This window comes from Helianthus annuus, chromosome 12 (genome assembly GCF_002127325.2).
Source record: "Helianthus annuus cultivar XRQ/B chromosome 12, HanXRQr2.0-SUNRISE, whole genome shotgun sequence".
In the NCBI taxonomy this organism is placed as follows: domain Eukaryota; kingdom Viridiplantae; phylum Streptophyta; class Magnoliopsida; order Asterales; family Asteraceae; genus Helianthus; species Helianthus annuus.
Window position 1 is genome coordinate 34,898,050 of NC_035444.2, and position 24,963 is coordinate 34,923,012.

General features: G+C 37.7%; 1 protein-coding gene across 1 annotated transcript; it reads left to right on the forward strand.

The window, feature by feature from the left end:
- The first annotated feature begins 1,350 nt into the window (after positions 1-1,350).
- LOC110894654 (sacsin) lies at positions 1,351-23,893 on the forward strand. Its single transcript, XM_022141880.2, has 13 exons — positions 1,351-1,799; positions 3,121-3,847; positions 4,967-10,851; positions 11,781-13,225; positions 14,151-14,414; positions 14,497-14,714; positions 16,836-17,104; positions 17,180-20,177; positions 20,880-21,012; positions 21,113-21,618; positions 21,707-22,621; positions 23,157-23,339; positions 23,423-23,893. The coding sequence occupies exons 1-13, from the start codon at positions 1,450-1,452 to the stop codon at positions 23,618-23,620; spliced, it is 14,091 nt and encodes a 4,696-aa protein (XP_021997572.1). The 5' UTR covers positions 1,351-1,449; the 3' UTR covers positions 23,621-23,893.
- The last annotated feature ends 1,070 nt before the right edge of the window (positions 23,894-24,963 follow it).

Here is a 24,963-nt window from a genome sequence, read left to right on the forward strand (position 1 = left end):
GGAGTACCGAATTTCCCGAACTAAAAATTTTCAATATCAATTCGGTACCGAATTTTGATGTTTTCTGTACCAGGCTGGTGCCGGTGTTTACATTCATGTACCGAGACTGTACCGGTATTTTGATAAAAGAAGGATAAATGAAAAAAATAAAAAAAACAAAAAGCTTGTCACGTGGCAAGCTTTGGATGGAGAAGATACTAAGGCATGAGCACTAATCACCATATTGTCTTTTTAATATATAGAATAATAATTCGTTTTTTTAAGTCGTTAATTTTTTAAAAGCGTTTCTTTTTAAACCGTTCCTTTTAGAACAGTTTTTAAAATTGTTCATTTTTGAAACTTTGTATTCAGTTTACTTATAGTCGTTAGGGAAAAAGAACTTCTGAAAATTAACGATTTCAAAATTTGAAGGAATTTAATAACGATCGATTTTAAACGAACAAGCGGTTTAAAAAACGAAGATTAAAAAAAGGACGTTTATAAAAACAACCAAACCTTAAAAAATAAGTTAATAAGTAGTGGAAGATACTAAAAACACATGAATTTAATAAACGAAAGGTTAAAAAATAACAAATTTTGAATAAACAAACGGTCAAAAGAAATTGAAGATTTGAAAAAGAAATAAACTATTAAAAAAAGTTTGAAAAATGAACGATCTTTTGCAAATTTTTTATTAGAATGTTTTTTTTTTTTCCAAATCTTACCTTTCTTTTGTTTTTTATACACGTCGTTTTGTAAAATAAAAAAAAATTGAATGACTTTACAAAATAAGTTGTTTAAAAAGTATTAAAAGTAAATGATATTAAAAAGAATGATATAAAATCAAGTGTTTAAAAAACTTTAAAAGACAAATGACTTTAAAAATAACGATTTAAAAAAACAAATGGTTTAAAAATGAACAATTTTAAAAACGATAGATGGTATAAACAAAATTTAAAAAAAAAACAAAATATTTTTTAAAACGACTTTTATCAAAACAAACGGTAATGAAAATACATATTTATTTGTATGTTAAAAACATATATTTTGTTAAATAATAATCGTTAAATAATGAAACAATATAAAAAACTTAAGTAATTGCATTAATAATCTCTTAAACATTAAAAGAACTTTGTGATTATAAAAAACAACCCCTAAAGTATATAATAACCTAATTACCCTTACACTTATCGGTAAAAAGTAACAAATTTAGTGTCAGAGATCAAAACCGTTATAAACTACAAGCTTAGGGTCTTATATATTAAACAAATTATTTTATACTAAAATGGTTAAACCGGCTAAACGCATGACCCAAAATAGTAATTTAGTCTAAAGTAGATTTTATAATATTAGTAGATGCTTCCCCAATCCACAAGGCGGTGTCAACCTGTTGAAATAATCAAAATCAAAACCCTCCTCTCCTCCACTACAATTTGATCTCGACTCTCATGGTTTGACCCTTCATCAAACATGGAGGAAGAATCATCATCATCAAAATCACTCCTGCTGGAGGATTTCGGCCAGAAAGTAGATCTAACCAGGAGAATCCGAGAGGTTTTGTTGAATTATCCCGAAGGCACTACGGTCTTGAAGGAACTCATCCAGAATGCCGATGACGCCGGTGCCACCAAGGTCTCTTTGTGTCTCGACCGCCGCTCCCACCCGGCCACGTCCTTGCTCTCACCCAAGCTCGCTCAGTGGCAAGGTCCGGCCTTGTTGGCTTACAATAATGCTGTCTTTACTGAAGAGGATTTTGCTAGTATTTCTAGGGTTGGTGGGAGTGGTAAGCAAGGTCAGGCCTGGAAGACCGGTCGCTTTGGGTGAGGTTTCGGTTTCCATCAATAACTCTATTTGATTGTCATTGTTTTGTTATGTGTTTACTTTTGCTTGGTTACTAACTGTTTAATGAAATGTCTTGTTCGATCGAAATTTAATTAGGATGACTTGCTTGCTTGTTTCGGGTGAATTTTCGATCAACAACTTACTATAGTCTATATGCATATGTTGATTATGATTGACTGTGTATTGTTACATGTTTACTTTTGTTTGGTTTCTAACTGTTGAACGAATTGGAAGGACGTTGAGCTAAGATTTTAGGATTGTTTTGTGGAGAGATACTTTACGATGAAAATCTTGACCTAGTGATTTGCCAGTTGGTTCATGTTACCTAATTGAACTAGGATGATTTACTTGCCCTTTTGAAGGTTTTGTCATTGATTTGCCAGTTGGTTCATGCTACCTAATTGAATTAGGAGGAGTTACTTGCTCTTTTGAAGGTTTTGTTAGTGGGAAAGGGTATTTTGAAACGTATGGTGAGCCTATAGATGAAATTCTCAATCTAGTGGCCAAAATGACTTATGTTGATCTTACTATAGAGTATGCTGGTATGTATTATTGCAGCTACATGAACACGATACAACAAATGTGTTTTTAGTGTACTTGTTTAGGAAGAGGTATTATCTACAACAATGCAATTATGGTTAGAAATAGGCTCATTGGGTTCGCTTTACATGTTTCTTCTATTAGTTGATTCAGAGTGTACATTACTAAGGGGCTGTTTGGCAATTTCTGAATGGTTAAGTGCTGAACCAGCAGGAGGTCTGAATCATTAAGTGCTAGGTCTGAAGCATTAAGAGCCAGTATAATGCAACCGTTCAGAGGCAAATGTCTGACCAATTCAGATTATAGGTCTTTAACCATTCAGACATAGTATAATGCTTAACCATCCATAGGCAAATGTCTGAACCGTTCAGACATCCGCTCACGAAACAAACAGTCTGATGAACTCTGAACCATTAAGTGCTAAACCAGTAAGAGGGCTGAACCATTAAGAGCCCCATTAAGAGCTAAACAAACAACCCCTAACTTTGTATTCGTTAAGAATGCATATAATGCCTTTAAGGTTACCATCTGTAACTACCACACTTGAAAGATATCATCTGTTAAGAACTCATTAAGTTTCTAAAGTTACAATCTGAAACAAACATTATTTTCTTGTAATGCTAGCTCTTAACATGTATGCTCGATTCTTTAGGTTTCTTGATATGTGCTGTTTTCCAACGTATATAATAGTTAACTCAGTTATTTATTACTAAATCTTTTACTAATTAATCACGACTTTGTCATCACATTGTTTGTTAGGGTTGGCTTCAACTCGGTGTACCACCTGACTGATTTGCCATCTTTCGTTAGTGACAAATACGTAGTCCTGTTTGATCCTCAGGGTGATTACCTTCCTAACGTTTCCACGTTAAACCCCGGAAAAAGAATCGAATACGTCACTTCATCCGCCATTTCTAAATACCACGATCAACTTGCTCCGTACATCGCCTTTGGTTGCAACATGAAAACTTCTTTCCCCGGAACCATATTCCGGTTCCCTTTAAGAAATAAAGAGCAAGCGTCAACCAGTAAGCTATCAAAGCAAGCTTATTTAGCAGATGACATTTCTTCAATGTTCAATAGTCTATTCGAGGAAGGCGTTTTCACGCTTCTGTTTCTGAAAAGTGTCGTTTCTATTGAAATGTATGTATGGGATACTGAGATGCCTGAGCCTAGAAAAACTTATTCTTGTTCTATCAGTTTAGCTGATAAAGATACCGTTTGGCATCGTCAAGCACTTCTGAGATTATCCAAATCTATGAATTATTCAGATAATAAAACGGATGGATTTTTGTTGGATTTTTTGAGTGAAGATGTTAATGGAGCTCAGTCTCGAAAGAGGGTGGATACGTTTTATATAGTACAGACTATGGCAGCAGCATCCAGCAGGATCGGTTCTTTTGCTTCAAGTATGTCTAAAGATTACGACATTCACTTACTACCATGGGCAGCTGTAGCGGCATGCATCTCAGACAATTCCTCCAGAGTAATATATACTTTACGCTGTTGCAACATTTAGTATGATGGAATCACTGTACAAATGGAATGATAATTATTAATTACATTGTGACCGAATGGTTCTGTTGCGTTCCATCAAGTAATTATCTATGTAAAGCTCTAATAACGTAGAAATTTTAAAACAGGCTCGAAACTTTAGTGAAGTTACTTTTTTATTTTCTAAAATACGGATAGAAAACTTGATTCTTCGCATATAATCTTATATTATATTATATGAGTTTTCCTAAGTTTATTTTATAATGTTTGTACCTAGAAAATTCAGTTAGTTTAAGGGCTGCAAACGAACTGAACAGTTCGTGAACTGCTGACCGTGAACCGTTCAGCGGAAGGTTTGTTTGTGTTCGTTTGTTTAATAAATGAACAAACACGAACAAGGAATTTCGTTCGTTTAGTTAAATGAACAAACATGAACAGATACCCCGTTCGTTTATTGATGTTCGGTAATATGTCGTGTATGTTCGTTTGTGTTCTATAGTTCGTTACTGTTTTTCATTTTTATATTTTATTAAAATGCTTCAAAATTTTGACAAATAAAAGATTTAATAAGTATCGGTATATTATATATCCTCTTCATGAACGCTTATTTGTATTCGATTGTTTTCATTTGTGTTCATGAACGTTCGTTACCTAAAATAACAAACGGACAAACGAACACGAACACTTTCATTTCCTTAACGAACGAACATGGGCATAAAATCTCGTTGGTAAGTGTTCATGAACAGTTCATCAGTTCATGTTCGTTCGGTTCGTTTGCAGCCCTTAGTTATGTTAAATAGTGTATAAAATTCAGATAAAGTACCACCCCTGTATATGTTATAATAAAAATATGAAAACTATTTTTATTCTTATAGGCCAACCAAACATGATAAGGAATGTAACAATCTATTCTATTACGTTGTTTATATTCCATTGTCCCGCTCATTCCATTTCTTGATCATTGCATTCCAGCCAATGAAATAGAAATGGTTTAGGCTACTCTTTCTTTCCCGCTCTTACAACCCGATTATTTGGATCAAATCAGGTTCCATGTGTTATGTATTCATCGTTAGTGCGATTTTACTTATTTTTATCTTTTTATGTATAACAGGATGATGTTCTTAAAGATGGCAGGGCGTTTTGTTTCCTTCCGTTGCCAGTAAAAACCGGAATGAATGTGCAAATTAACGGATATTTTGAGGTGTCATCAAACCGGCGTGGCATATGGTACGGTGCTGACATGGACAGAAGTGGAAGAATAAGGTCTCTCTGGAACAGGCTTCTATTAGAGGATGTTGTCGCTTCATCTTTCGTCAATCTACTGCTTCAAGTTCAACCGATCCTGGGTCCCACCAATTCATATTATTCTTTATGGCCTACCGGCTCGTTTGAGGAGCCATGGAACATTTTGGTCGAGCAAATTTATAAAAACATCGGCGATACTCCAGTCTTGCATTCAGATCTTGATGGGGGGAAGTGGGTCCCACTAGCGGAGGCTTTTCTTCATGATAACGAGTTTGTTAAAAGTAACGAGCTCGGTACAGCTCTTGTCCAGCTCGGATCACCTATTGTACATTTGCCTATCCCTTTGCGGGATACGCTTTTGAAATTCGCGTCTAGTGTGCAGTTAAAAGTCGTCACTCCTGATTCTGTACGGAAATTTTTAAGGAAATCAAAGGCTATTAACAGTTTAAGCAGGTCTTTAAAACTTGTATTGTTGGAGTATTGTCTTGAAGATTTGACTGATGATGACGTTGTTACAAACGCGAATGATCTGCCTTTGATTCCTTTAGCAAATGGTGAGTTTGGATCTTTCTTCGATGCTTCAAAAGGGGTATCGTATTTTCTCTGTAATGATTTGGAATATATGCTCTTACAAAAGGTACCCGATAGAGTAATTGATCAAGATACGCCTCAGAATATACTAAGCAGGCTTGAATCTATTGCCAAGATCCCGAACACAAACATTTTCGTTTTCAACATTAATTTCTTCCTTCAGTTATTTACGAAACTGGTACCTGCTGATTGGAAATACAAAACTGCAGTTTTGTGGCACCCGGAATTGAATTTTAATCATCCAAGTGCTACATGGTTCCAATTATTCTGGAACTATCTTCGTTGTAATACTGAAAATCTGTTGAGTTTCGGTGATTATCCTATCTTGCCCTCGGTTTCCGGTCACCTCTACAGTCCATCCCGTCAGCTGAAATTGTTGAATGTGGATAAATTATCTGACAAAATGCAACGTGTTCTTCATAAAGTGGGGTGCAGGATACTTGACACACGGCATGGTGTTGACCACCCGGATTTGGTCAACTATGTACGTGATGCAGATGGTGCAGGTGTCTTGAAGTCGATTTTTGACGTTGTCTCTTCTAACGATGATATCAAAGAAATTTTTATTCAAACTCTAGAAGCTTCTGAGAGGGACGAGCTTCGTGGGTTTTTTCTTGATCCAAAATGGTATATCGGAAGCAATATGTCTGATTTGGATAAAAAATCGTGTATTCGACTTCCGATCTTTAGAGTGTATGACGGAGAATCTGTTGAAAATTTCCGGTACTCTGAATTAGAAGACCAGAAATTTTTGCCACCACTTGATTGTCCCGAATCGTTATTTTGTGGTGACTTTATAAAAACTTCATCTGGTACAGAAGATGAAATTTTGAGTAAATATTACGGTATTGAGCGTATGGGGAAGGCCAGATTTTATAAGCAATACGTGTTTAATAAGGTTAAAGATTTGCCAGCCGAGTTTCGTGACGTCATCATGATGTCAGTTCTGCAGGAGTTACCGCATTTGTCGGCAGAAGACCCGACTTTCAGGGGACAGGTGGCGAATTTAGAATTTGTTCCATGTGCCAGTGGTTTGTTGAAGAGTCCAGCAATGCTTTATGATCCTAGAAATGAAGAATTATACGCTTTATTGGAAGATTCCGATAGTTTTCCAGCTGGTGTTTTTGAAGAATCTAGTAGTTTAGACATCTTACAAGGTTTGGGTTTAAGGACTTCTGTGTCTTTTGAAGCTGTCATACAAAGTGCTCGACAAGTGGAACGTTTAATGCACAGCGATCAACAACGGGCCCATTTTAGAGGAAAGGTGCTTCTCTCATATCTAGAAGTAAACGCGTTAAAATGGTTACCCGATTCGGTTAACCATCAAGGAACGATGAACCGAGTGTTTTCACGGGCCGCTAGCGCGTTTAGGGCACATAATCTCAAATCTGATTTGGAGAAGTTCTGGAATGATCTACGGTTAATTTCATGGTGCCCGGTGCTCGTTTCGTCTCCATTTGAATCATTACCATGGCCCGTTGTGTCATCGATGGTCGCACCACCAAAACTCGTGAGACTTTACTCAGATTTATGGCTTGTGTCGGCCAGCATGCGGATATTGGACGGCGATTGTTCGTCAACATCGTTATCTCATTGCCTCGGGTGGTCATTGCCGCCAGGTGGAAGCGTAATCGCCGCCCAACTTCTTGAGCTCGGGAAAAACAACGAGACTGTAACGGATCCCGAGCTTCGACAGGAATTGGCTTTAGCAATGCCTAGAATATACTCCATTCTTATGAACATGCTAAATTCAGATGAGATGGATGTTGTGAAGGCTGTTCTAGAAGGTTCTAGATGGATTTGGGTAGGAGATGGATTTGCAACACCAGAAGAAGTTGTCATCAATGGTTCTCTGCATTTAGCCCCGTATATACGTGTCATACCTGTTGATTTAGCAGTTTTTAAGGATCTATTTCTTGAACTCGGGATTCGGGAGTCTCTAAAACCGATGGATTACGCTAAAATCTTATGCAGAATGTCTACAATCAAAGGCTCGACTCCTTTGAATTCACTGGAGCTAAGAGCGGCGTTACTAATTGCACAACATCTGGCTGAAGTTCAATTGTATGAAGAGCAAGTTAAGATTTATTTACCTGATGTTTCGTGCGTTTTAGTTGATGCTACTGATTTAGTTTATAATGATGCTCCATGGTTACTTGGTGCGGAAAACGATGCATCTAATGTGGCCGTAAATATGAAGAGAACCGTGCAAAAATACGTGCATGGTAACATCTCGAACGATGTGGCGGAAAAGCTCGGTGTTCATTCACTTCGCCGGATGTTACTCGCTGAGAGTGCTGATTCCATGAATGTGAGTTTATCGGGAGCCGCAGAAGCGTTTGGTCAACATGAAGCTTTGACCACCAGACTTCAGCATATTCTTGAGATGTATGCAGATGGGCCCGGGACGCTTTTTGAGCTCGTGCAAAATGCTGAAGACGCTAAAGCTTCTGAAGTGGCGTTTCTTTTGGATAACACTCATTACGGGACTTCATCCGTTTTATCCCCAGAAATGGCGGATTGGCAGGGGCCCGCTTTGTACTGTTTTAATAACTCGGTTTTCACCCCGCAAGATTTGTATGCAATTTCTCGAATTGGTCAAGAAAGTAAACTCGAGAAACCGTTCGCGATCGGAAGATTCGGTTTAGGATTTAATTGTGTTTACCATTTTACAGACATTCCGACGTTTGTTTCGGGGGAGAATATTGTGTTATTTGATCCTCACGCGTGTAATTTACCGGGAATCTCACCATCTCATCCTGGATTACGGATTAAATTCGCTGGCAGGAAGATTCTAGAACAATTTCCTGATCAATTTTCTCCATTTCTTCACTTTGGTTGTGACATGCAACAATCATTTCCTGGTACGCTCTTTCGATTCCCTTTAAGAAATGCTAAAGTTGCTTCAAAAAGCCAAATAAAAAAAGAAGCATACTCACCTCAAGACGTGACATCACTCTTGTCGTCATTTGCTGATGTCGTTTCCGAGACGTTACTATTTTTACGTAATGTGAAAACTATATCCATTTTCACAAAAGAAGGGGTAGGTAGTGAGATGCAGTTACTTCATCAAGTTCATAAGCAACATATGGACGAACCTGGAGCTGAAAGCAACACCTTTCAGCTTATGTTTAATCATATGCACGAAAATCGAGATGGATTAGATAAAAGTAATTTCTTTGACAAATGGAGAAGAAACAATGAGAACAATGACTTGGGTCTGCCATGGAAAAGTCAAAAACTTTTATTGACTGAGAAAAGATCGTCTGAAGAAAAGTCAAACATCTGGTTGACTAGTGAGTGCTTCGATAGCCGACATGGTAAAAGAAACTCTGAAGCTAAAGACACTAAATCGAATAAATTTATTCCATGGGCTTGTGTGGCATCTTGTTTAAAAAATACGGAAGCTGAAAGGAATTTCATGGGTAAGGCGTTCTGTTTTTTACCGCTTCCAGTAAGTACGGGTCTTCCGGTGCATGTTAACGCGTATTTTGAATTATCATCTAATCGCAGAGATATATGGTTTGGAAATGACATGGCGGGCGGTGGGAAAAAAAGGTCTGAATGGAACATGTACCTTCTAGAAGAAGTTGCTGCACCGGCTTACGGTCATTTGCTTGAAAAACTCACATTGGAAACCGAGTATTCTGATTCATTCTATTCTTTCTGGCCCACAACCGCAGCATCAGGCCCATGGGTGTCAATGATGCAGAAACTTTACAACTTTATTGCTGATTCTGGTCTTCGTGTATTGTTTACTAAAGCAAGAGGTGGTCAATGGATATCAACCAAACAAGCCATTTTCCCTGATTTTAGTTTCGAGAATGTAGGTGATCTTATTGATGCGTTATCTGATGCTGGTTTGCCAATGACAACAATCCCAAAACCTCACGTGGAAAAGTTTAAGAAATTCTGCCCCTCTTTGCATTTTCTCACACCTCAGTTACTAAGAACATTGTTAGTTCGTCGGAAACGGGAATTCCGTGACCGGAATGGAATGTTGTTGGCACTTGAGTATTGTTTACTTGATTTAAAAAACCCAATCGAGCCCGATAATTTTTACGGGTTACCGCTGCTGCCTCTTTCCAATGGTTCCTTCACGGTTTTTGAGAAACGAGGGTCGAGTGATAGAGTTTATGTAGCCCGTGGAGATGCATATAATCTTTTAAAGGATTCCGTTGCAAACCAACTTGTGGATTCTGAAATCTCCGATACCATTTACGGGAAATTATGTGATATAGCCCGAAGCGAATTGTTCAATGCTTCGTTTCTGAATTGCCATTTGCTTGAAAAGCTCTTTCTAAGATTACTTCCGGCAGAGTGGATGCATGCGAAGAAGGTGACGTGGAATCCTGGTCAACGAGGTCAACCGACTTTGGAATGGATGAGGTTGCTATGGAGTTACGTAAATTCACATTGTGACGATCTTTCGGTATTTTCTAAGTGGCCGATCTTACCGGTTGGGAACAATCATCTTTTGCAACTACTTGAGAATTCATACGTGATTGAAGATGACGGATGGAGTGAGAACATGTCTTCTTTGTTGCTAAAAACCGGATGCCTATTATTGAGGCACGATCTTCAACTAGAACACCCACATTTAAACAAATACGTGCAGTCTCCAACAGCAAGCGGCATTCTAAACGCGTTATTAGCAATTGCTTGTGAACCTGAGAAAATAGAACGCCTTTTCGTTGATGCATCAGAGGGTGAGCTACACGAGCTTAGAAGTTTCATTCTTCAATCCAAGTGGTTCTCCGGAGGCTTATTAAACGAGTCCCATATTAACGTTCTTAAAAACATTCCCATGTTTGAGTCCTTTAGAACTAGAAAGCTGGTTTCTTTAACCAAACCGACTAAATGGCTTAAACCAGAAGGTATCCTTGATGATCTTTTGGATGATGACTTTGTTCGTGTTGAATCAGAGAAAGAAAGAAAATTGTTGAAAAAATATTTGGATATCCAGGAACCTTCTCGAGTGCAATTTTATAAAAGTTACGTGTTCAATCGCATGCCGGAACTTGTTTCTCAGCAGAGTGTTCTCTCGAATATTCTTGATGAAATCCGTGTTTTGATTAAGGAAGATAGCTCCTTCAAGAAAGAACTCATGATGACACCCTTTGTCCTCACAGAAGGTGGATCTTTGCAAGAACCACATAGGTATCTATATCTATATCTATATCTATACTATATTATTATTATAATTATAATACATTTCACAAGGACTTCTTAAATTTTAAGTGATACAAGTATAAATGCTTAAGTTACAACACTTGATGCATATGTTAAAAAAAGTAGGGGTAAATTTGTCTTTTAAACAATACTTACAACTTTGCCCCCCTTAACTTTACTCAACTTTAAACAATAATTACACTTTTGCCTCTTATTTTAAACCAACTACCCCACGATTGTTAAACGACTATAACTTTTTCATAAGTTAAAACTTTTTTTAAAAAATTACACCATAATAACGGGCATTTTTTTTTACTTTAATTTGAGTATAATATTGTTATAGTGTTTTTTTAACTTTAAGAAAAATTGATATGTTAAGTGATTTAAGAGTGTCTACTGGTGAGCAATCACTGAACCGTTAACCGAACCGTAAACAGACGAAACCGAAAACTAAATTAACCAGAAATTGATTAACCAAAAGTCATTTTTACCAAAAATCAGTTATCTACTTTTTTGTACTCTTGGTCCAACTGAAAACAACCGAACTGAACAATTCATATTTTTATATATTTCATGTTTTATACTTCCGTTTCATTTATTTCATGTTTTTTAGCTCCATTTTATGTATTTCTAAGCAATAATAATAGCCCCAGATTGGTTTTGGTTATTAACGGAAATAAACCCAACTAAACTGAAAACAGACAAGCTAACTGAATAAACCGAACTGTTTAACCGAAAATTGATTGGTTAATAAAATAGATTAACCGATGACATCCCTGACAGTGTGTGTGTTCCCCGCCGCATCACGCGGGCACCCATCTAGTATTCTTAATACATTTCCTTTACATTACTGTCAGTGTGTGTGTATGTATGTATACAATATGTACATCAGTACATGATATGCCTTTCTATTACAGGCTATATGATCCTCGTGTACCCGAGCTACAGAAGTTCCTGCAAAAGGAGTTGTTCCCTTCTGACAAGTTTACCGACCCAGAAACTTTGGAGATGTTAGTTACCCTTGGATTAAGGCAAACCCTAGGAATTCAGGGTTTGCTCGACGCTGCCAGGTCAGTGTCGATGCGGTACGACGCAATGGATCCCGATGCCGTTGCAAGCGGGAAGCGATTACTTGGTATTTTAGATGCATTGGCGTTTAAGGTCTCAACCGAGGAAGTGGAATTCAGTTATAACGAGTTTGAGGGTGCACGGGAAAGTGGTACTAACTTGCCAGATGATTACGATTACACGGATAACCTGCTTGATCAAACGCCTGGAGAAGAGTTTTGGTCTGAACTGAAAACCATCCGTTGGTGTCCTGTTTATGTTGACCCGCCTTTTCAGGGTCTTCCGTGGCTATCACCACCGCAAGAAATTGCTGCACCGGATATGGTTCGACCGAAGTCGCAGATGTGGCTCAGTTCATCCATGATGCACATACTGGACGGTGAATGTAAGTCGGTGTATGCACAGCGTATGCTTGGCTGGACAGAGCGGTTACGTATAAATGTTTTGTCTACTCAACTAGTTGCTCTATTAAATTCCTATACACAACTTAAGATGAACTCAAATTTGGATCCTGAATTTGAAGCTTCTTTACAGGAGCATGTGCCCGTTCTTTATTCAAATTTGCAAGAATATGTTGGTACTGATGAGTTTGAGCTTCTTAAAGCTTCTCTTAATGGTGTTAATTGGGTTTGGATCGGAGATGATTTTGTAACCGTTGACGCTCTTGCATTTGACTCACCTGTAAAATACAGTCCATATTTATACGTTGTTCCATCTGAATTGTCGGTTTTTAGAGATTTGCTTCTGGCTCTGGGAGTTCGGCTTAATTTTGACGTTTTTGACTACGCTAATGTCCTTCAACGGTTACAAAACGATGTTAAAGGGTTACCACTCTCGGAAGATCAGTTGAGTTTTGTTCTTTGTGTTCTAGAGGCAGTTTCAGAGTGTCAGTTCGATAAAGGTATGTTTGAATCTTCTAATAGTCCATTATTGGTCCCTGATTTTCAAGGAGTTCTTATGGCTGCACGCGATGTAATGTATAATGATGCACCTTGGATGGAAAACACTACCCCTATGGGAAAACATATCGTACATTCTAGTATCAGTGATGATCTGGCAAACAGGCTCGGGATTCAATCTCTTCGATCCATTTCTTTAGTGAGTGAGGAAATGACAAAGGATTTACCATGCATGGATTATGCTAAAATCTGTGATCTTCTTGAACAGTATGGAAGCAAAGATTTCCTGTTATTTGATTTTATTGAGCTCGCAGATTGCTGTAAAGCCAAAAAGCTGCACATAATTTTTGACAAGCGTGAACATCCATGCCAGTCCTTGCTGCAGCAAAATTTAGGTACCACTTTATCTTAATTTTTTTGAGTTAGTACTTTATATGCACAGTTGAAATGAACCTTATGCTTAGCGGTCAAATTTCTACGCAATTATCAAAGCCTTACAAATTTTGATCTAAGGTAACCAACATTCAGAGTTTTGAGTTAGGGTAATCTGACCCGGTTATACGGTTAAACTGATACCGTTGCAGTTGATGTAGCAGTATCTTTGACGATGCTGACTATTTCGGTCTGATGTGGCACCTGGGAAGTGGGTACCGATCTACTTAGAAGATTACCTTAAACTTGAATTCTTTTCCAACTTTGATGGTTTTGGGGGATAAAACGCGTTGGTTACCTGCATAGTTGTTAATAGCGAATAGCGGACGATAGTGACAAGCTACGTATACGCTACGCAGTGATAGCGATGAAATAGCGGGCACTATTTTATGTTACGCGACACATTAGATGAAAATTTTAGAAATATCTTATATGTATATTATATCCAAATCCGCTATTTTATATGTATATTTAACAAAAAAACCTAAAATCCAGCTATTTATACTAAAATAGAAAAAAAACAAAAAAACTTAAAATCCCGCTATGGAGGCGCCAAAATCAGATAGCGACACATGAGCGCTTCCGTACGTTATTCAGTATAGCCCCCGCTATGAGCGGCACATCAACAACTGTGGTTACCTGAACTAGAAGTTTTTGGAAAGGCGGTTACTTTTTGTGCTATTTGCTGTTTTTAATGTATGATATGATATGTTAAAGCCTGTTTTACATGCAATATGGTGCTTCTTATTCGCTCTCAAGTTGGTTACTTATTTTGTGTGATCGGTACATTTTAAAGAATTCAGTTGCATGACAACACATACTTCAACTAAATTTTAATTTTAACCATATAATATGTTTATTTGAATCAAATTTTTTTGAGCTTTACAGGAGATTTCCAAGGGCCTGCACTTGTTGCTGTTCTTGAAGGAGCGAGTTTGAGTAGGGAGGAAATATCAAGCCTTCAATTTCTTCCTCCTTGGGGTTTAAGGGGTGACATGCTTAACTACGGGTTAGGATTAATGAGCTGTTATTCTATAACCGATGTTCCTTCAGTTGTGTCTGGTGGCTATTTATATATGTTTGATCCTCGTGGTATGGCTTTTGCTCTACCTTCAAGTCACTCTCCAGCTGCAAAGATGTTTACTTTAACAGGTATCGGTATATTCCGTTATCTTTTGCTAAATTTGTTATGCTTCATTTAATTAGGTTACTTTATTTCCTTGCTTAACTGCAGGCACCAATTTGACTGAACAGTTCCGTGATCAGTTTAGTCCTATGTTCGTTGGTCAAAAAGTTCCATGGTCAAGCGATTCTACAGTTATACGAATGCCTATTTCATCAATGTTCATTGAAGACGGGGCTGAATCTGGGTGGACAGAAATAACAAAAATATTTGAAAATTTTATAAAGCATGCATCTAGAACAGTGGTATTTCTGAAGTCAGTTTCAGAGGTAACAATAACCTTTCTCTTTTAAGAGAGATCCTGTACAAGACAAAAATTGTGTACGAAGTGTAGGAGACAAGCTCAGCCATTGATCTCCCAAGATCAATGGCTGAAAATTAGGAGGTGGCATTTTCGTAAATAAGAGATTGAAACAATTGAAAAAACAAATAGAGAAAGGGTACTTTGGTCCTTTCTCACTTTAACTCCTTCCCCCTTGATTTTCAAACGGCTATAACTTTGTCATACGTTAATAAGTTTTTTAAAAAATTACACCGTATTAACGAGCATTTTATTCTCTTTAATTTGAGCAGCTTATTTGCTATAGTTTTCTTAAAAAATATTACAGGATTTTGAATACCTTTACGTGATTATGTGATTTTGAATACCCAAACACATGACTACGTGATTACATGATTTTGAATACCCACTCATTATTGTATTTTTATGAAACCCCACTAAGTGATTACGTAATTACGTAGCAATAGTTGTCTATGTATTATTACGTGACTACGTGATTTTGAATACCCATTTCATGATTACGTGATTTCATTATAGTATTTTATGTGAAATCACACTGGGTGTTTATGTAATTACGTAGAAACAAAAACATGTAATATATAATATTTCATATGCAATACCTAATTTTTCAGGTCTAATCACGTATTAAGGATATAAATTATATACAAAACATAGTAAAAAATCAACCTATAATAACCACATAATGCCGTATATTAGAAATTTAATCACGCAATAAAGCATAAACAATCAAGTTCTTATTATTTGAATGTGTAATCACGTAATAAGCATAATTGTAATAACATTAGTTATAACAAATCATATAGAATTAGTAAACACATAACCGATTTATATTGAATGTGTAATCACGTAATGGTTTATGTTGAATATGTAATCACGTAATTAGTATTCAAAATCACATAGTCATCTGCTGGGTATTCAAAATCACGTAATGGACTAATGGGTATTCAAAATCCTGTAATTTTTTTTAAGAAAACTATAGCAATAGGCTGCTTGAATTAAAGAGAATGAAATGCACGTCGGTGTAATTTTTTAAAAAAATATTAACGTATGAAAAAGTTATAGCCGTTTGAAAATCAAGGGGGAAGATGTTTCAAATGAGAAAGGATGAAATTACCCCTCAAGGCAATGCCACTTGTCCTCTCCATGTCACATACACTTCGTATGAAACTTTTGTCATGTACATGATCCAGATTCTCTCTTTTAAACCCCTTTTTTCACTTAATATTCGTGTAAAATGCCATATTCGTCCCTGAGGTTTGGCCAGTTTTGCGGCTTTCTTCCAAAGGTTTGTTTTTCCACATCTGGATCCAAAAGATTTGAAATATTGCCATTTTCATCTGGCTTGTTAACCCCACCTTTTTTCTCCGTTAAGTCGTCTTTTTTGTTTACTTAAAGGGCAATTTGGTCTTTTTCACTTTATGTACAAGCCTTGGTTTTAAATTGCGTGATGCGCTCCGCTGCGTTTGGTCCAAAAATTTGATGCGCGATCCTCGCTTTATAAAAAAATATTAAATAAAAAATTATTTATACATAAAAATTTATAAAAACATACTACAAATGAAGTAATAAGAAGACATGAGTTGTGCTTTTTGCTTCAAATCAAGCATGCTAAGATATTTATTATTGAAAAAAACTAACCCAGTTCATAAAAGAACATAATAAACAATGTTGCGTGCATCAGAGCGCATCATGCATTATGCGCGCATTTTAAAACCAAGGTACAAGCATTTAGCCTAATGTACAAGTATTCAAATTACCCTTAGTGGAGAAAAAAGACGAAAATACCCCTGACTTAACGGAGAAAAATGGATGAAGTTAACGAGCCGGATGAAAGTGGCAAGATTTCAAACCTTTTGGATCTAGATGAGGAAAAACAAACCTTTGGACGAAAGTCGCAAAACTGGCCAAACCTCAGGGACGAAATAGCATTTTACTTAATATTTTAAAAAAATCAGGTTATTGGTTAATGATTAAGGCATGTTTGTACATTATTGTGATGCGGTTTTATTAGTTGTTATAGTTGCACTTGACTATTTAAGCTTTTTTTTTTTTTTTTTTTTTTTTTTTTGTAAATTTCTTGAAATTTCAGGTGTCGTTATCAACATGGGAGAAAAAAGAGCCACAACCTTCGCAAGATTTTCTAATTTATGTGGATCCATCACATGCTGCATTAAGGAATCCATTCTCAGAAAAGAAATGGAAGAAGTTTCAGTTTTCAAATATATTTGGTCCAAGTTCTGCAGTCAAGTCGCATGTTGTAGATATAAATTTGCACCAAAAGGGATCAATGGTTGTGGACCGATGGCTCGTTGTACTCAGCTTGGGCTCGGGTCAAACAAGAAACATGGCTCTTGATAGGTATCAAGTATAACGATCCATTTGTGCACATTTTTACATCACAAACTTACATTTTTATTCTTATTTTCACTCCAGGCGATACCTAGCTTATAACCTGACACCTGTTGCTGGTGTGGCTGTACATATTTTAAGAAACGGACATCTGGCTGACATCCCTACAATCCGTTCCATCATGTCTCCACTTCCTTTATCCGAATGTATCAGTATGCCCGTTGCTATTCTCGGTTGTTTTCTCGTGCGTCACAATCAAGGCCGTTACATTTTTATGTACCAAGATAGTGAATCTTTATCTAAAGCACAACCCAATGCCGCAAATCAGTTAATCGAAGCCTGGAATAGAGAGCTCATGACTTGTGTTCGGGATTCATATGTAAGGCTAGTTTTGGAAATGTTTAAGATAAGAAGAGACCCTTCAACTTCAACACTTGAGTCACGGGCAACTCATTCGATCAACATGGCTTTGAATGCATGCGGGAGTCAGATATATTCGTTTTGGCCCACATCTAGCGGGAAGTTAATATTTAACGATAATGTAGATGTTCATGATTTAGTTTTGACAAAAACGCTTAAAGCAGACTGGAACTGTTTAGTTGACCAAGTTGTAAAGCCGTTCTACTATCGTCTAGTTGACCTTCCTGTTTGGCAACTGTATTCTGGAAATCTAGTCAAAGCTGAAGAGGGCATGTTTCTTTCACAACCCGGAAGTAGAATCGGTGGAAACGTGCTTCCTGCTACCGTTTGTGCTTTCGTTAAAGAACATTATCCAGTATTTTCAGTGCCTTGGGAATTGGTGTCTGAAATTCAGTTAATTGGGTTCCATATACGAGAAATTAAACCAAAAATGGTCCGTGATCTTCTTAAACATTCTCCAACTTCAATTGCTATACCATCAATCGATACTTACGTGGACGTTCTCGAGTATTGCTTGTCAGATATCCAGCTTCTAGAACCATCTAATGCTGACGGGCCAAGTACATCTAGTGCTGATGGGCCTAGTCCACCTGAACCCAGTGGGCCTTCCAGGTCACCAACATTGACTTCACCTGGTCAAGGGGACCCGATAGAAATGGTAGCGAGTATCAGCAGGGCTCTGTTTGATTTCGGGCGGGGGGTTGTTGAAGACATGGGTCGGGGTGGCGGTTCATTAACTGAAAGGTACAACTTCCCAGTAGCCGGTTTCGATAATCGAACTAGAAGTTTGGACCGCAATCTTCTAAAAATAGCCACTGAGCTTAAAGGCTTACCGTGTCCCACTGCAACGAGTCGTCTTACTAAATTGGGGTTGACCGAACTTTGGGTAGGAAATGAGCAGCAGCAATCACTTATGATCCCTTTGGCTGCAAAGTTTATCCACCCGCATATATTAGAGAGACCGACTTTGGCCCGAATCTTTACAGATTACGATTTGTTATCGTTATTAAAACTACATATTTTTTCTCCACGTTTGCTTGCTGATCATATGAGTTCACTTTTTCATGAAAATTGGGTAAACCATGTCATAAACTCGAGTCCAGCGCCTTGGTTCTCATGGGAAAATAACGCAAGTTCGGTTCGTGAAGGTGGGCCGTCTCAAAACTGGGCAAGACTCTTTTGGAAAAGCTTAGGTGGGTCTCACGATCTACCACTCTTCTCTGATTGGCCGATAGTTCCTGCGTTTCTTGGTAGACCCGTTTTATGCCGTGTAAAGTATTGTAATCTTATATTCATTCCGCCTATGTTAGCCGATTCCGACTCAGAAATTGCTATTATCAAGTGGGGTCTCGAAGATGACGTGGCGTGCTTGGATTCGTTACCTGAAGAGGTTCAGCCTTATATGTTAGCCTTTAAAGTTACTGGTAAAAAGTACCCATGGCTGTACTCGTTGCTTAACCGTTGTAACATACCCATAGTTGATGCCTCTTTCATGGACTGTGTTCCTCCACGTAGTTTTTTTCCAGCTGTCGGTCAATCGTTGGGTCAAACCATCGCCAACAAGCTTGTTGCAGCTAAAAACTCTGGTTATTTGCCTGAATTAACTTCCTTTCTAGCATCGGACTGCGATCAATTGTTTTCACTGTTGGCTTCGGATTTCTCATACAACGGCTCTGATTACACAAGAGAAGATCTCGAAGTGTTGCGTGATTTACCGATTTACAAAACTGTTACCGGAACTTACAAAAAGTTGAACATCCAGGAAACATGTATAATTGCTTTGAATACGTTCCTAAAACCATATAACGATCGGTGCCTCTATTATGGGTCAGAGTCTGTCGAGAGTCAACTGGTCAAAGCCCTTGGGGTCACCGAGTTGCAAGATAAGCAAATATTGGTTAGGTTTTCATTGCCCGAATTTGAAAACAAGCCTCAGTCAGAACAAGAGGATATATTAATATATCTTTACACGAACTGGCAAGATCTCCAACAAGATTCTCAAGTCATCGAAACATTAAAAGAGACGAAATTTGTAAAAAGCGCTGATGAACAATCTGAAGATGTACATAAACCAAAAGACTTGTTCGATCCCGGTGATTCACTGCTAGCATCGGTTTTCTCCGGTGAAGTTCAAAAGTTTCCCGGTGAAAGGTTTGTTTCAGACGGATGGCTTAACATATTAAGAAAATCGGGCCTTCAAAATACCGGTGATCCAGATATTGTTCTAGAATGTGCTAGAAGAGTCGAGTTTCTCGGGGCTGAAAGTATGAAACCTAAATCTTCAGGGTTTGTTGATGATTTCGAAGAAGATTTTTCAAACACGAGATCTGAAGTTCCTTTAACAATTTGGTCCTTAGCTGAAACTCTTATCGGTGCAATATTTGCAAATTTTGCTGTTCTGTATAGCAATAATTTTTGTAATACTCTTGGCAAGATTGCATGTGTTCCTGCAGAAAAAGGGTTTCCGTCTGTAAGTGGAAAGAAAGGTGGTAAACGAGCGCTTTGTTCGTATAGTGAAGCCATTTTGTTGAAAGACTGGCCACTTGCATGGAGCACTGCTCCCATTCTTTCCAAACAAAGCATGGTCCCACCTGAGTATTCGTGGGGCCCACTTCAGTTACGGAGCCCTCCTCCTTTTACCATAGTTTTGAAGCACCTGCAGGTACAAATTATGTTCTTTTTTTCAATATTAGATGCGGCAAAATGTGCGAATTGGGTAACATGTCAAAATATGTTTGGATTATAATGGGTCAGGTCAGGTTGACCCACCCGGCAGCATATATGTATACAGTTCTATAAAATTTTCGTCCCAGAGGTTTGGCCAGTTTTGTGACTTTCGTCAAAGGTTTGTTTTTCCGCGTCTGGATCCAAAAGGTTTGAAATCTTGCCATTTTCATCTGGATCGTGAACTCCATTTTTCTCTGTTAAGTCAGGGGTATTTCTGTTTTTTTTGTTAACTTTAAGGGCAATTCGGTCTTTTTCACTTTATGTAAAAAGACTGAATGCCCCTGAAAAAGACCGAATTGTCCTTTAAGTTAACAAAAAAGACAAAAATACCCCTGACTTAACAGAGCAAAATGGATGGAGTTAACAATCCGGATGAAAATGGCAAGATTTCAAACCTTTTGGATCAAGATGCGGAAAAACAAACCTTTGGACGAAAGTCGCAATACTGGCCAAACCTCAGGGATGAAAATGGCATTTTGCTCTATAAATTATTATTGTATTAGATTTGATTACAAAAAATATATTCCTGTTTAACCTAAGAGGAAAAAATATAATTCAAACCGACCCGCTTTGAAGTCAGTGGGTTGATTTACCGCCTTTAGAATCAAAGTATCAATCAAGCTAATGATGATTGCAGTCTATCGGAAGAAATTTTGGTGAAGACACTCTGGCTCATTGGCCTAATGGGTCAGGCTTGATATCTGTTGAGGAAGCATCTTTTGAGATTTTTAAATATCTGGACAAAATTTGGGGTACACTATCTTCCTCAGGTAAAATTTTAAATTTCATTCATTTTGATTACATAATATTTAGAACAACTAAAATCATCTAAAAATAGTTTGTATAATTCACTTCTCTTTTTCTTGTCAGATGTATCGGAGTTGAAGCAAGTAGCATTCATTCCAGCTGCTAACGGGACCCGTTTAGTCACTTCAAGCTCTCTTTTTGCGCGTCTGACCATAAACCTTTCCCCGTTTGCGTTCGAACTTCCTTCACTCTACCTGCCATTTGTCAAGATTCTTAAAGAACTTGGGCTCCAAGACACGCTATCTATTTCCGGTGCAATGGTTATTCTCGCAAATCTTCAAAAATCTTGTGGGTATCAACGTCTCAATCCAAACGAACTCCGTGCAGTCATGGAAATTCTACATTTTCTCTGTGGTGAAACCCTAGATTCGAATTCGGAGTCGGAGTTAATCGTCCCTGATGATGGTTGCAGACTGGTTCATGCAAATGCATGTGTGTATATAGATCCGTATGGTTCGCGGTACGTGAAGTATATTGATTCTTCAAGATTGAGATTCGTTCACCATGATGTTTCCGAGAGGTTGTGTTCGGCTTTCCACATAAGAAAGCTTTCTGATGTTGTTGTGGAGGTAAATTTTAAGTTATCTGTTTGCTACACTTGTGTTTCTTTTTCTATCGCGATACGGTCTCATTCTCCTAGCATCGTTTATTTTCCAGGAGCTTGATACGAAAGAACATCTGCAGACTCTAGAAGAAGTTGGTTCACTTTCATTAGCAACCATCAGAGAAAAGTTATTAAGTAGTTCATTTCAGGTTGCTGTATCAAATGTTCTCAATACCGTACCTACCACTACTTCCGAATCCAAAATTCCAGATTTCCCGACACTACAAAAATCACTTGAATCCATTGCTCAAAAATTAAAATTTGTGCAGTCCCTCTACACTCGGTTTTGGCTCATCCCAAAATCTGTAGACATAACCCGTGCGTCTAAAGATTCCATTATCCCAGAATGGGAAACTGGTCCCCGGTCCAGTCATCGAGCCCTCTACTATGTTGACCGTTTGACCACATGTATGCTAATTGCTGAACCACCAAGTTACGTCTCGGTTCTTGATCTTGTTTCACTTGTCGTGAGCCATGTTTTGGGTTCGCCAATCGTGTTACCAATCAGTTCGTTATTTCTTTGTCCTGAAGGCTCGGAAACCGCACTTATTAACATCCTAAAACTTTCAGCCAATGAAAGATCGACAGATGGCGTTGGTAGTGGAAATGGGTTTCTTGGTAGGGATATTCTTCCACAAGATGCAATGCAAGTGCAACTTCACCCGTTAAGACCCTTTTATAAAGGAGAAATAGTGGCATGGAGAAATCAAAACGGAGAGAAGTTGAAGTACGGAAAAATTCCAGAGAATGTAAGACCGTCAGCAGGGCAAGCGCTTTATAGATTTAATCTTGAAACGTTTCCCGGGAAAACCGAAACCGTTCTTTCCTCGCATGTTTTCTCGTTCAAAAGTTTATCCATCGGGAATGAGTCTTCAACACATGTGGTATCTGATGATAGTAGTAATACGGTTAGCAGTATCCCTGTTGACCAACCTGAGGGGTCTCGTGGAGTGAAGTCGCAAAATCAGGTTTTTTTGCTGGCTGTATCAATTTATTTATTTATTTAGAGTAAAATGCCATTTCTTCCCCGAGGTTTGGCTAGTTTTGCGACTTTCATCCAAAGTTTTGTTTTTCCACATCTAGATCCAAAAGGTTTAAAATCTTGCTATATTCATCCAGGTCGTTAACTCCGTCCATTTTTCTCCGTTGAGTCAGGGGTATTTCCGTCTTTTTTGTTAACTTAAAGGGCAATTTAGTCTTTTTCAGAGGTATTTGGTCTTTTTACATAAAATGAAAAGACCGAGTTGCCTAAGTTAACAAAAAAGACGGAAATACCCACGACGTAACGGAGAAAAATGGGTGAAGTTAACGAGCCAGATGAATATGGCAAGATTTCAAACCTTTTGGATCTAGATGCGGAAAAACAAACCTTTGGACGAAAGTCGCAAAACTGGCCAAACCTCATGGACGAAAATGGTATTGTACTCTTCTTTTTATTTAGTAAATTCTTCTACAGTTTGGTACCGAATACAGAATTATTAATTTGGATATAACTTTTGACAGCGACAACCAATTAAAGAACTTGAGCATGGTCGTGTATCGGCCCATGAGTTGGTTCAAGCGGTTCAAGAGATGCTGTCTGCTGCTGGAATCAGAATGGACACAGAGAAGCAGTCACTCTTACAAACAACTTTGTCCCTGCAAGAACAACTAAAAGAATCTAAAGCCGCACTTTTACTCGAGCAGGCATGCATCTTTAATTCTCCATCCACTAAACATATTACCGACTTATTGATTACCGATTCACTTGAATTTTGTCAAATTTGCAGGAAAAATCAGAAACTGCAACCAAAGAAGCTGACACGGCTAAAGCAGCATGGCTATGCAGAATATGTTTGACCAATGAAATCGATATAACGGTTGTCCCATGTGGACATGTGTTATGTCGTCGATGTTCATCTGCTGTCTCTCGTTGCCCCTTTTGTCGGCTACAAGTCACTAAAACACTTAAAATATATCGTCCATGATGATTTAGAAGTGCTACAGATGCAAGATAAGAGTTCGTGTTTTTTTAGGTTAAGCAGCTTTCCAAACACTTTGGAACAATGGCTGGTTCGATTATAGTTACAAGTATATAGTTTAATTATTTTTTTATTTGAATTATACCATGATTTTGATTACGTACGCCTTTGTGCATACTTCAACTTGTATCATGCAACCGTGTAAGCAAACGGTTAAATATAGAATCTCTTGTACAGAAGCTATCTATCAATTTAACTACGGTTTTGGATATCGTCAAACCAATCGGGGTTGGGGCAGCTCGGTTGGTCGAACTAGCCAAAATGTCTAGAACCGGTTTGGTTTTCGTGTTTGATGTTTTAGGTTGTTTCCCCCCTTTTCCCATTAACTGTTACAAACTGATCAGTTTAATATCCATAATTTAGTGAGTACACAAAACTTATAACTTAGTAAGTCCACACTATTTTATGTCATGATAGTTGATACAGACTTCATTTTATTTTAGCTTCTTAAATATACAACAAAGCCGTACCATGTTTCTAGCAAGGTGGAGATGCGTGATGTGGTTATTTGCTATTCAGGTTCGTGTTCAAATATCCATAATTAGTCTATAGATATCATCGTTTTATCTCGAGTGTTACGGTTGAGGGCAAAATCTTTTGAAGAAAATTGTTCGGTTTTGAGCCATTACCATAACCAAAGCCAGGGGCGGAACCAATGAACAATGAGCCGTTGCACGGGCTACGGCTCAACCCCGTATTCGTATTCGAGGTGTAATTTTTTTTTTCGGTTTTATACATAGCATACCCAAAAACATATATGATGATACCCCTAAGAGAAAATTATGAAACTTGATATTATTCATTAAGCCCAAAACTTGTTTAGTATCGAAGCCAAAATAATTAGTTTTATGATAATTAAGCCCAAATTATAATAATTAATTAAGCCTATATAATAGAATAAGTGATCTTGCACGTCTTATGGTTGAAATGAGGACACATAGTTCTTGTCCTTTGGTTTATCGGGTAGTGAAGTTAGCTTGTATAATTGCACGGTAAAAAAAAGTTGGGATACCCCTAATTTAATGAGTTAGTTCAGCCACTGACCAAAACCAAAACTTTCGACGTGTTTCAATCTTTCGACATGAGATGGGTTTTCATATTGAAGTATTTAGTAGGTTGATTTGATTAAATCGAAAGAATACGTTTAAAAGAATTGATTCAAAATCAATAAAGATAATTCCAGAACAAGTGTGTTGATCCATGTCAATTACTTTCTGAAGATGAAAGTTATATTTATAAAGTATATCTTAAATAGATACTCATTTTCCTACATAAGTGGTAAAAGCATA